Here is a 13581-nt window from a genome sequence, read left to right on the forward strand (position 1 = left end):
GCATACTCTGGTCTACTGTAGTTAGTTGGGATCCCAGATTTTCTCACATAACTTGTCTGTTAGACTATTAGCCTAACCCAATTGCAGGCTCCTTCCCAAAATAATAGATGATGTTGCTTCAACCCCTCCCCCTTCACACCACAATTTTCTCAATGCACTTTTAGCATACTGCTTGGATGGTAACCGGCAAGACAATCAGGAATGTAACAGAAGGAAAAGTTTGGAGGGAGTCTCTGGTAGGAATGAAGACATGATTGAGGGAAGAATAAAAGTGGAGTGTTTCATCTCTCACGGGTACACAGATAGTTTAACACTGAAAAGAAAAAAAGACTGAAGAAGTCATCTTCATTTCTCTAGATTTTAGGAGTAGGTAGCGGGTGTCACCTTAGCTTTTCCCCTCTCCCTTTCACCCCACACTTAGACCACAATGAAATCCTCTCACTCTTTTCTCTTCAGTAGTTAAAAAATCCATTCTTTCCTTCCTATTGCAACGTCCAATCATTCTTCCATGCCCTAATCTTGTCCTCTTCATGTGTTTTTTGTGACTAATTTAGCCTTTCTTCCATCCATTCAAAAACATGCCTGCCAAAATCTTCTTTCTTGTCCATCATTTTGACTATATCAGCTCCCTTTTGAAATCCTTAACTGGTTCCCTAAAGCAGTACACACTAAGGCTATGTCTACACTACCGTGGGTAAGTCGATCTTCACTACGCAACTCCACCTACGTGAATAACATAGCTTGAGTCAATGTACCTTAGGTTGAGTTACCATGGGGAGAAAATCTCTCGTCGACTTACCTTACTCTTCTCATCGGTGGTAGAGTACAGCGGTTGACTAGAGAGTGATCTGCAGTCGATTTGGTGGATTTTTACTAGACCTGCTAAATCGACCACTGATGGATCGCCGCTAAATCGACCACTGATGGATCGATCTCAGAGCATCAATCCCTGCTGCAGTGTAGACCTGCCCTAAGTCCTATCTTCTTTTTCTTTTCTGTCAAGGCTCTACATCACACAGCCTGACAGCATTCTCCTTAGACCCTGCCACTCCATGAGTGACACCAGTTACAACATCCCTTTCATTGTCTACTCTTACAAATACCTCTGAGTCTTCTCCCATGAGATACCATTTGCTTGGAATCCACTCGAACTCATTTGCCAAGCTACGTCACTTTTTACTAAAAATATATATATTTTAAATTTTTAAATTGTGGAACTATAAAGACTTTCCTTACTGAATCTTATTATTGTTACCATTCTCCTTCCCCATCCTTCTTCTGTAAGTTTCTGAAATTCTCTTGCTGTCACATCATATTTAGACCACGTACTTTTCTGTGCATATTCTACATGTTTATTTTTGTGAGGCATACAGTACATTTTAGTGAGCTGCAAAAATAATAAAGGGTTCATTTTGTTTGTTTTGCACACAAAACATGATGCATTATTTCACTGGTCTACCCTTAAAATGAACGAAATTAAAGCTCCTAACAACTTCTGGCAGAAAACAATGGAAGCAAAAAAATTTTTAGCTTTTTAATACTTCTAAATTTACTATGGAACATACAGGAAAATATTTAGCAAAAGATTTTAAACAATTAGGTAAGACTGATATTTTAAAAAGGAAGGTAGGCAAATAACTGCTGTTAGGCGCAACAGTGTGATTGTATAGTACAATGGTTCTCAAACTTTTGTAGTGGTGACCCCTTTCACCCAGCAAGCCTCTAAGTGCGACCTCCCTTAAATATAAAAAAAAGTGTTTTTAATTTATAACCTTATTATAAATGGAGGTGAAGCGGGGTTTGGGGTGGAGGCTGACAGCTCACAACCCCCCAGGTAATAACCTCACGACCCCCAGTTTGAGAATCCCTGGTATAGTAACTACACTTCAGTTAAGCCAGATGTAGATCAAAAGCCAAATCTGGCCTAGAGAAGTTAAATAATTTACATTTAATGAATATGTATTTGATGAACTATTTGAACAAAGGAAAGTGGTACTAACAATTCAATATGTCAGCATAAAGTTATTGCCTAATTTGTGAATATTAAAATGATAATTTAGCAGTAACAGATTAGTATGCTTATCTGTTACCCACAGGTCATAGCTACACTCTACAAAAGTAGCTATGTTTATTATAAAATGTCTCTACAGTATCTAGAATTCGTAACAGAGTCAGGGACTTCACTACATGTGCTGTACAGAGAAACTGTACAAGGCCAACAAAATAGTGGGGAGGGTGTTGGAAATAGTTTCAGCATCCAAACCCCTACCTCATACTATTGTAGAAATAAGCCATTTTCAGATCTTACCCACCCATTTAGTTTCACAGATTCTTTTGTACTAGTCCACAAACCACAATATGAACAGAGTATTATGAATTAAGAAGCTAAAAACTTACTAAGTCCTACTAAAATATCATAAACAAGCTAGTCTCACAATACCAGTCATCAATGTATGCACTATAACTCAAAGTTTGTCTGCCAACTGAAACAGGAGACATGAAGTATACATATCTATTTCAACCATGACAGCTGCTCTAGTTGCAGTTCCTTGCCTGAGTGATTACAGCAAGAAATTTATGTCTACATTGCAGTAAAGGACCACAACATGGCTGCAGCTGGCCCAGGACAGCTGATTCAGGCTTGAGAGGCTCGGACTGCAGCCCTGTAAATTGCAGTGTAGACGTTCTAACTTGGGCGCCAGGCTCTGAGACCTGGTGAAGGGGGTGGATCTCAGAGCCCAGGCTCCAGACCAAGCTGGAACGTCTTCACTGCTATTTTTAACCATGCAACCCACCCACTCCAAACCTTAGCAACTGTCCCAGACTCTTGAGACTCAGTGCCACAGGTTTTTTTTATTCCAATATAGATGTAAGAGAAGAGCTTTAAGAACATCCAAACATAAGAAACTAACACTGTGATGGTATCTATACCAACTTCCTTAAATAGCTACTTTTGCTCTTAATCTGATTGCCAATTAAAATATTACTTTTATACAGAAGGTCTGCTCATTATCAGAGTATTTACTTTGCACTGGTAGTTCCAATATTCTGAAGGTTCACCAGTTTAACCTAGGATATTACACATCGCAAGAAAGTATGCCTGCTACAATTTTCAGTTTTATTTAATTATTACTATATTGCCACTATGTATCAATCCCATCTCAGAGGAATGGATAAAAATTAAATTAAAAGCTACATTAGAGAACGGCAAGCAGAAGATTAATCTTTGAATAATCAACATCCTTGTCTTCAAATAAACATAAAAAGAGAAAAAAGAGAGTCTTGGTGATATATTCAAAACAAGTTTTACATTTAAAGGAAAATTATATTTATAAATGTTTGGCCTTGAGTACAGATTCTGCATTAACAGATAAGATCACTGGAAAAGCATAACAGGTGAATCTGTGATAATATATTTGGTAAGTGTTTCTGTACAAAAAAATAAAAAGCAAAGATTGCTAATAATCTTAAAACCTAATCAGACTCAGAAATAAGAGCTTCTGAGTCTGTGCCTGCAAAAATAAATAAATAAATAAATAAATAAAAACACCATACATATTACCCCCCAGAAATGCAGACCAGGCTTTTTCAATCATCAGAGTCTACTTGTACATGAATGGGGTACCTTCTACCAAAAAACACTGGCCTAGTTTTGGCGCACTTTCTTTAAAGAAGCTCTGCAGAAACTGTCCGATCTCTCTCTCAGCAGAACAACATAATATGGTGAATAAAAGCAGTCCATAACTAACAAAAGCACCAGCAAAAGGTTAACAGTAGTTGGCCAAACGTTCCATATCAGGACCCCATGTTATTTAATATATTCAATGATGTTGGGTTCTAAATTAACCATAACCACTTAGGAAAGTAATCCAAGCATCCTTGTGGTCCTGGAGAGTTAAATGAAAATCTCCAATGATAGTCAAAAAATAAGCAAAACATTAGGATACATAAAGAATAGGATCTGGAATATTGTGTTGAGTTCTGATAATCCCATCTGATAAAAGATATAACAGAAATAAAAGGGGTGCACTGATGTGCCATGAAAGTTAGCCACATGAAGAGATTTCTGTATAAGATGGCAAAAACTGGGAATGGATAAGGAGAAGAGAAGAGAAGACTAAGATGGGACATTGAAGGGTATACATAAATCAGGTGCCCCTACTTATAATTTACAGTCTCATAATACAAGAATAAGTGAACATTCAATGAGATTGAAAGGCAATATATTTGAAATTGAGAAATGCAAAAACACAAATACGCTGTGGAACTCACTGCCATAATATACAGGCCAAAAGCTCTGTAGGATTCATAAAAGGATTTGATGTTTATATGAATGGATATCACATTCAGATTTGTGTGTTAGAGAGAGGGGAATAAATCTCATTTTAAGGGTTATCCCCCCAAAAGTTTACTAACAACCAGGTTAAGGTTATTCAAGTGCATATACCACTAACATAACTACAAAAGAACCAGGAAAATACTAGTTAAATCTTCATCCAACCCTTTCAACTTACAATTAGGATTTCTTTGTCTCCACACGGCCTCACCCACATCCCTAATCACAATACACATACAACCTTTCTCTACCTCCACGCAAGATGTTGAACCTGTTATTCAATGTCATTAGAAACTGATGTTTTCTATTTGTTCATGAGACTGAATTAGGGCTAGGTTGATGGTAAGTGTATATTGTGTAGATTCGTAGCGGATGGTTATCTGTTGATGTGTACTGTGCTGGACAATTGTTAATAGAAGGAAATGTTTGATTTTTTTAATGGAAATGGTTTTAATAGCATTTATCATTTTGGAAGACACTGTTTATAATTTTGCAGTAGTGTTATGTAGACAAGACATAGTTATTATGGTGGCTTACTTTGTTTTTTCCAATAGCTCATGTTTGCAGTCAGTCAAGCAAGGGGCAAGGATTTCAGACACCGGGAGGCTGAGCAAAGATGTTGTGAAGGGATCACAAAGAAAAGGAAAGGGAGCACAGTACACAGCCTCTGCACTGAGACATTCATGTGGCAGCACCATGGGGAGCACTGCAGTGATGCCTCAGCTCTTTGCAGTGCTGAGGGAGTTGAGTACTGTATCTGTATAGCAATCCCTCAGTGCAAATGCACTAGGTTCCATCCCACCAGGACCCAGGTCCCCTGCAGAGTTACAGACTTCACATTCTTCCCATACATAACCTCAGTCCCCCCTCATCTCTACTACATCTCTACCCTCAAACACAGCTCAACTCCTCATGCCTCCAAATTCCCTCTTAATCTGCCTACCTCTCTTCCATCTTTATTCAGTGCACCCAGACTCTGCTCACTTCTGTGGCTCTCCAGACCGCTTGCTGCACAGCCTGCCTCCAACCTCTGTGAGGAACTGACCTAGTGAATCATGTTGGCAGCACCAGAAACCAGAAGTAACTGATATAATTTGACATTTCTGTCTCATCTTGGCATTGCTCCATTAGATTGTCCAGAATAAAGAGACTGACTCAGTGTTTAATTTTAAGATTTCAGAAGCGCCTCTGCCCAAAATGTTACCAGAACGTGTGAGAGAGAAATTTGGAGTTTGGCAAAACTGGTTGTTTAGCTAGAAGAACCCAAAGAAATATTTAGAAACTGAGCAAGAGGGGAGCATTTTTAAAATATGTCCTCTGAATAGTAAAATTAATTGAAAGATTTATAGAAAATTCAAACATCTTGTGAAGAATTATTGTGTCAAATGTGAAGATTAAACTCAACCAGAGCATAAAACAAAGGGTTTTTAATCCTATTTTACTTCCAAAATCTCAACATAATTTTACGGAGTTGCCACTGACACTGATAATAAATCCTCATGTTTTAGGGCAAAAGCCAGCCATAACTTTTCTTGTGCCTTTCTCTGAAACATCTCATAGTAGCAGCTGTACTTGACAAAATACTGGACTAGCCTGATCTAGCATAATAATTCTTATGCTACAAATTTCAAAAGACTGCTGTATTCAAATAAGTTTTTGATTGTTTTTAAGAACAGATTATTTTCACTTCTTCCTTTTCTTGATATTATAAAGATAAATAAAACTGACAAATCTGAGAAAAAGAAAAATGAGCATAGGACTAGATAAAATGCTTACTAAGACAGTCAAAGCTGCAAGCAAGCTGTGCTCGTGTTCCTATAAGGCTAAGAATCATTATCCAGCATAACTGTGGTTTCTCTTTCATTCTAGGTTAAGCATTTTGTTCTCAATGGGATTTATGCAGCCATTCATACAAGGCCCTTTCACACTGGCCAGGGAAATTGTATTAGCACCTTTCCAAGTAAATCCGTATTTAAGGCACACTCTTCCACTTTAAATCTAGTCAATTTTAAACAATGAATTACAAGGCCTCCTGGTGTAGAACCCAAGCGCTACAGTGAGTACCCCTCTAATTTCTGTGGTTTCACAATCACATTTTAAAATGTTCTCTCTCCTGATGCCGCGTGAAAGGCAATAAAAAGGGTACTGGCTTCCTGACTCTACAGAGGAAACAGCGAAATTGACTGTACAAATTGCTGAAAAAAAGTACACAAAAATGTGAGAAAAATATTCTTCTCTAGTCTATTTCAGTTATATTAAACATTGGTGTTAATATGTAAAAAAAAAATTCAAATAGCAGTGAGATTTTTTTTTAAGTTGATGTCCCTTTTAGGCTATATTTGCTAGAAAAGTAACACAAGGCCAGACAATCCCTCTTCTGCAAAAAAAGAAAAGCAAACATCGCAGAGGCTCGGCTCCAGTGAAAAAGGAAAACTCAGCTAAATTCCCCTGATCTCTTCGTCCAGGGCAAAGTAGTAAAGTTTGCCCTAGGTCAGATCAAAAGAAGCAGGAGACTCAGCTACCCAGTTACCCCTGAATCTCTAGAGGGTAGGCCCATTCACACAGAAGCACTGTCTGTGCACTGCTCTGTTCTCTGGCACCTTGGTAACATGACTTTTGAAACCACAGCTGACATACAGAAATCACCATTAAAGGAGGGGCTGGTACATTCAGAGTAAGTAGGGTTACCATACGTCCGGATTTTCCCGGACACGTCCGGCTTTTTGGGCCTCAAATCCCCATCCGGGGGGAAATCCCAAAAAGCCGAACATGTCCGGGAAAATAGGGACATGCGGGGCCGGGGGATGCTGGGCCGGGGGCTGGCACCCCAGGGCCCAAGCCAAGCCAGGCTGGAGACGCCGGGGCCGGAGGGAGCCGCTCGGCTGGGGGGTCCAGACGGGGCCGCGCCTCCTCTCCCCACCCCCACCCCAGCTTACCTGCTGCCTGCTTCAGGCTTCCCGCGAATCAAATGTTCGCGGGAAGCAGGGGAGGGGGTGGAGTTGGGGCGGGGGCCCCGTGGAGTGTCCTCTTTTTGGACACTCAAAATATGGTAACCTTAAGAGTAAGGCCTCAGAAAAGTTAATCAATACCTACTTTATGTGGGGGAAGGGTTTATGTACTAACGTACCCTCAAGTGTACCAATTGTATCCCTCAAGCAAATAGAGTGGTTCTGTCTGCCAGGCTAACTCCCCTTGAACAAGTTCCCATCATCTAACCATCAAAAATTGGATTTCCTGACTACTACTCAAATGAGAAAGGAAAGATCCAGTGGCCATAGGCAATGGGCAGAGCTCTACCAAATTCAGGGTCCATTTTGGTCAATTTCAGGAACATAGGCTTGTGCCAGCAATGCCCCTCTGCTATGTACATTGGCCAAACTGGACAGTCACTACGCAAGAGGATAAATGGACACAAGTCAGATATCAGGAATGGCAATATACAAAAACCTGTAGGAGAACACTTCAACCTCCCTGGCCACACAACAGATGTAAAGGTAGCCATCTTACAGCAAAAAAACTTCAGGACCAGACTCCAAAGAGAAACTGCTGAGCTCCAGTTTATTTGCAAATTTGACACCATCAGATCAGGATTAAACAAAGACTGTGAATGGCTATCCAACTACAGAAGCAGTTTCTCCTCCCTTGGTGTTCACACCTTAACTGCTAGCAGAGCACCTCACCCTCCCTGATTGAACTAACCTCATTATCTCCATACTGATTTACACCTGCCTCTGGAAATTTCCATTACTTGCTTCTGAAGAAGTGAGGTTCTTACCCACGAAAGCTTATGCTCCCAATACTTCTGTTAGTCTTAAAGGTGCCACAGGACCCTCTGTTGCTTTTTACAGATTCAGACTAACATGGCTACCCTTCTGATACTTCAATTGATATACAAGATCAATAGTCCACACAGGAGGACACCATCTTAGATTATGAGTCAGAAATACTGCTCACTAGAGAAATTGAATTTAATTGCCAATCTGTCCTACCTCTCTCAATTTCACATTTGGAATAAAATTTTGAAACACGAGGAAACTAACTTTCTAAGCAGAACAAGATAAGACTGCCCCAATTCATTCATTTTAAAATTTAAAAATATTATTTTAATAGGTTTTTAAAAGCCTTCAGTCATTACAGAACTCCATCCATTTTAAAAGTACTTCAGCTTTTTAATATTAATAATTGAGACAAAGAACTATGCAGATAAAGACCAACGGATTTCTTAAAGATGTCCTAAAAAGACACAAACCCATTTTTTTCTTTTCTAATATATGCTGATTTTAATAATGTTAAAAAAAAAGAAAAAGAAAACAATTTGAAATGCAGGTCCTTGAGGATTATACATCCCAGATACCAAGGTAGTGAAACTGATTGATTTAGAGGGGAAGTGATTTTTATTCAGATTATTAAATACATGTTTTTAAAAAAAAAAAAAAGGAGTTTAACAAGAGCCATACGAGAAAAGTTCAAGGATTCAATACCCATTCCTCTTCAATTAAGGTCCCAGGATATAAGAGTCAGCCAAGAAGTCCTCCAACAAAAAAAAAAGGAAAATTCAATATGATTGCTATTTCTAATTAAAAGAAGTGCGAGGAAGACTCTCAAGCCTTCTTTATACAAAATAAAACTAAATAAAAGTGGCATAAGCCCAATTTTTCCCTTCCCTTTGTAAGTTATCTTTAAAGGTCCTATCAACCCTTTGTTGAGACTTGTTCCCTCACAGTAGCCTTCCTCTAAAGAGTAATGACTATACAAACTTAAGAGAAGAATACTGGACACTTATTAAGATCTGTAGAGATTTTCTACAGGAACGTGGTAGATTTCCTCACAGTAACTGGACAGGAAGAATTCTGAGTCTTCAGTTATACATATTTATTAGGTTCAGAGGTGTCATTTCAGAAAAAAATCACAGGGGGAGGGGGAATTGTATCAGCATATAGAATATTATATGTGATTATATTATACCCTGCAAAGTCCAGGGGGGAAGTGAGGGGGCAAGAAATGGAAGACATCATGGAGGATATAGACCTATGAAAAGTCAGGGGGGGACAGAGGGAGCCTTATACCATAGCAAATTAAGCCCCCGATTAGGTCTTCAAATGTTACATTGACAGGAAGAGCCCTATCTACTATCTCCTTTTCTGCATACAGTATTCTAGATAAGGGTAAACCATAGACTTCTAATGCCATTGTTTTATGTTCCACCCCATTTCTTATGCTCCTAACATCTTTCTTTGTTTAGACTAGCTGCAAAGTTCTTTACTGAGCTGTCCTCCAAGGATGCCTAGATATTTTTCTTGAGTTGATACTCAATTACTCATATGCCTTATAAAGTTTTAAATTAAATTTTTCCTTTCACTGTGCATTACTTCACATTTATCAACAGTGCATTTCACCTACTATTGTTTTATCCATTCACTACGTCAGACGTAGTGTGGGACATTAATGAAGGATTTCAGAGCTTCACAGGGCCAAAATTATGTACTCAGATGTGACTGCACAGCTCCTTTCGGGGGAGTGGGGGAGGGGGTCATTCGCATATAAGGGCAGACCTTCACCTCCTGGGGTTTCCTATGTTTTGTTTTTTTTTTCTTTTTTCTGAAATACACTTAAATTTATAGTCAAGCTTTAGAATGGTTATTTTAGCTAAATCTCAAAATATTAACATATTCTTAGACATAGTTGTCACCAAGACTTCTTAAGAGGTACAGAACTTTTGTATTGTACATATTAACTGCAGAAGTATTATACAGCCATAATGTGAAAATGAGTTCCTGTTCATGCATTTCACAAGATGACCAAAGAATATGACATGACGATCAGTCTGTACAAGACAAACCCAGTAGCAGTGATGATAACAGGTCAGAATCGAGGTGAAATTGGTGAAGCTCACTAAGTAGGCTTGTAGGCACCTGCCCATCCCCTGCCTGGCTCAGATCAGTGCCATTAAACCTTCACTCTCATCAGCACAAAGAAAAATTAGCTCATAAAAGTTTAACAAAGTAATTAAATGAGAAACAAAACTATTTTTTTAAGTTTCACATTTAAGGGACAAAGTTAGATAATGGGATATTTTAGAGTCATACACATTTTAATACCAAAGCTTTTGACCTTGAAAGGTTTATTCTTCAAAACAATCCTCTTTCCAAACTATCACAGAGAAACATGGTAGATAATCTAAAAATGTCAAGGATGGGCAAAAGTCAGGCTGATGCAGGAAAGTGCTCCATATCAATCATTTCAGTTCAACATTTCCCCAAAGAAAGCCTTTTATAAAATGGAAGACTATCCATTCTTAGTAAAGCAATGGAGAAACTGACAGAACAAGTCCAATTCACTGTATTATTCTACTAGCAAAAACAGATTTTGAACACTGACCAAAATGCATTAAAAAATAATTTAAAAAAAATGTGCGCCAACTATCAATCTTCTTATGCCATCTTCACAAGAAACTGCACATTTCTCTATTATCCTATAACTGAGGCTCACACAGTAGATTATAAAAAGAATGCTGGGAAGATTGAGCATTCTACACTGGCTTCTGAGTGGAAAGAAAGATACCACGGTACTATGAATCTTCCAAAAATTGCTAAAAGCATACAGAAGGGAGGAATAAGTATTAGCACCTAATAAACCTGGGTAACACTTCAGAGAGCTCCTTCATGCTAGTCTCCCACAATGACCAAAAGCCAATAGATGCAAGGGCTATGTACTGTTTAAATCTCATGGCAAATTGTTCTGTGCATCTAACATTGAGCTTCAAAAAATTTAAAATAGAGCATTTTTTTCCAAAAATATTAGACTTTCATTTACTGTAGGAAAATGAAATCTTTAACATTATATATACTCAGATCTTGCAGTATTCCTCATCATCATCTTATTTTACTATTCTATAAATGACAATGGTGAAAAAATTTCATTTTTGTTTCAAGCTCCAAGAAATATGCATTATTAAGAAGTCTATTTTCCCTAAAACATATATCAAATGTTGTAGTTATAATGCCCCTAATAGCATCGATGTTAGTAGAATAAAAAATGGCTGTGCCCAAAGACCCCATTGCCACCAGACATAGCTCTTGCTTGTGATTAAACTGTATTTTAAAAATTCTAGCATTACCTCACAAAGATGTTAAACATTTCATAGAAAAAAAACACCATGCCAAATTATCCTTTAAAAAAAAAAGAGAGAACGAGAACAAGCCATTAACCAGCATGAGCAGACCAAGAGAAAATAAACCTCAACTGCAGATTGGGTTCCTTTATACAATAAAGCATGATTTATTCTCAAATATGGTCAGTAGGTCCTCACTTCAAATATCATCACACTTCACTGAGAGAGACACACTACTTTTTAATGGGTCACAGATATACCGAAATACTGATGGACCCCACCCCCTTCCCTGTGCCAAAATGGCTAGTATATTACACCGGGTAGCTACTTACCAGCCGCAGTGCTGAGCAGCAGGGTGGCACTGGAGAGCAAGAGCACCAGCAAAAGGTGCTGCAGAGAGGCACTCATACCTGAGGAAGCCAAAGAAGGAGGCAGAAGAAAAAAAAATACCGAAAGGAGAATTTTTCTCCCTTTAAACAATCTTAAAACTCTCTTGGATCACAATCCAGTCTGGAAGGGCAAACGGCAGATGACAGGAGCTGTCTGAGGTCTTACTCCATTACACACATCTGTCTTCATGCCTCGGGACTTGGCTCCTCTTCTCTCTAACGCTCATAGGAAAGGGAGGTTTTGTCTCCAAACCAGGATGCATTTCCCTTCCCGTGGGCGAGCAGCTATTCTTGCGGTCACACCCGAAACCCAGATTATTTCCCACGCAACTTCACGATATCGAAGAAGCAGCCAGGTTTAGCATGAAACATATCCAGGGGTGAGGAGGGAAAACGGATAGCAACGGTCACCTCTGGCGCCTCCTTACTCGGCCCTGGGCACGCGGAACCACCGGTGAAGTAGCCTGGGCTCAGAGGCGCGTCCCATCCCGCGGACGGGCTCTGTCTGCCGTCGCCCTCTCCGCGTCTCTTAACAAGGAGCGGTGCCCGCAGTCACTGCGCCTGGGCCCATCTGCTCTCTGCAAGCGCAGCCCTCGCCCCTCCCCACGGGAGCTAAGCAAGGGATCAGGCGCCAGGTCCCGCTCGCCTCCGGCCGGCCGGGAGAGCGACAGAGGCCCCTCTCCCTCCTCGCTCCGCTCCGCGTAGAGACCCGGCGAGGGGCGTTCCGCGGCTTCAGCCGGCGGCTCCGGGCTGTGGGGTGCCCCCGGGGCGGGAGCGGAGCCCAGCGCCTCCCCACAGGCTGAGTCCCCCACGCGGCAGCGCCTGTTCCCTGCCCTCGCCCGCCGCAGACGGGCTCGGCCAGGAGGGGTGCGGGGGATCCACCCGCGTCGCCTCCCAGCCCCGGCTGGCTCCTGCTCGCTGCCCGTTCCCAGCCCAGACACAAAGGGGAGTCGCTGCTAACTGCCAGTCTGGGCTCCCGGCCCCTCCCCGCTGGTCTCGTACCTAGCCAGCCCCGTCAACGGCCGCGCTGGTCGCCGCACGCCAGCCAGACACCCTTCTCCCCCCGCCCCTCAGCGCTTGAGGAGGCCCCTGATCATAGAGGTGGGCCTCCAGGTAGCTAGAGAGGGACCACGGCACCGCCGCCTCAGTCTCCGTACGGCGGGCAAATGGAGAAGGGTGTTGACGGGGGAGTTTGCCGCGCCCCTCCCGCACCGCCATGTTTGTGGAGAATTGTACGTTTGCCAGATTGCGGCCTTGAGAAAAAGTGCGTGGGCGGGTGGGCTGGAGGAGGAGCTGGCCGGTTTCCTCATAGCAGTAGCTGCAGCGCTGTTTGCGGAGCACTGTGTGAAAGCATCTCCTGCAGGCTAGGGGCTCGCTCTCTCCAGTGTGCAGCAGCCCCTGGCTGAGATTTCCCCACAGGGATGTTCCAACATCGTGTTCTGTAGTGAGAAATTAAAAAGAACAAGACAGCCATATTCGCTTTCTCCTTCACATCCATGGCTGTAGGAGCAGGGCATTTTCTGGGCGGGCTCTTTGCCTCTGGAGTACCCACTCTTGTATACACACTGTCAGAGCCTGGAGTTTTTAAACCTGGCCACGTTGCAAAGCTTCTCTCTCCACCCTGGGCATTGGGAGAGGGAGTGCAGTGAGGACACTTCTGCTAAACATTGCTCTACTGTACCTTCATCCTAACCACATCCCAAACCACGTTTGTCCCCCTGGTTTCCATCAGTACCTGGTTTGTA

General features: G+C 41.3%; 1 protein-coding gene across 1 annotated transcript in view; it reads right to left on the reverse strand.

The window, feature by feature from the left end:
- Positions 1–12905, reverse strand: part of BMPR2 (bone morphogenetic protein receptor type 2) — a 194603-nt gene extending 181698 nt beyond the window's left edge. The window contains exon 1 of the mRNA XM_054044743.1: positions 11780–12905. Coding sequence (XP_053900718.1) covers positions 11780–11855 — 76 coding nt within the window. The 5' untranslated portion in view covers positions 11856–12905. The remainder of the gene's footprint in view (positions 1–11779) is intronic.
- Positions 12906–13581: the final 676 nt, after the last annotated feature.

The sequence above is a fragment of the Malaclemys terrapin genome, chromosome 11, assembly GCF_027887155.1.
Source record: "Malaclemys terrapin pileata isolate rMalTer1 chromosome 11, rMalTer1.hap1, whole genome shotgun sequence".
In the NCBI taxonomy this organism is placed as follows: domain Eukaryota; kingdom Metazoa; phylum Chordata; order Testudines; family Emydidae; genus Malaclemys; species Malaclemys terrapin.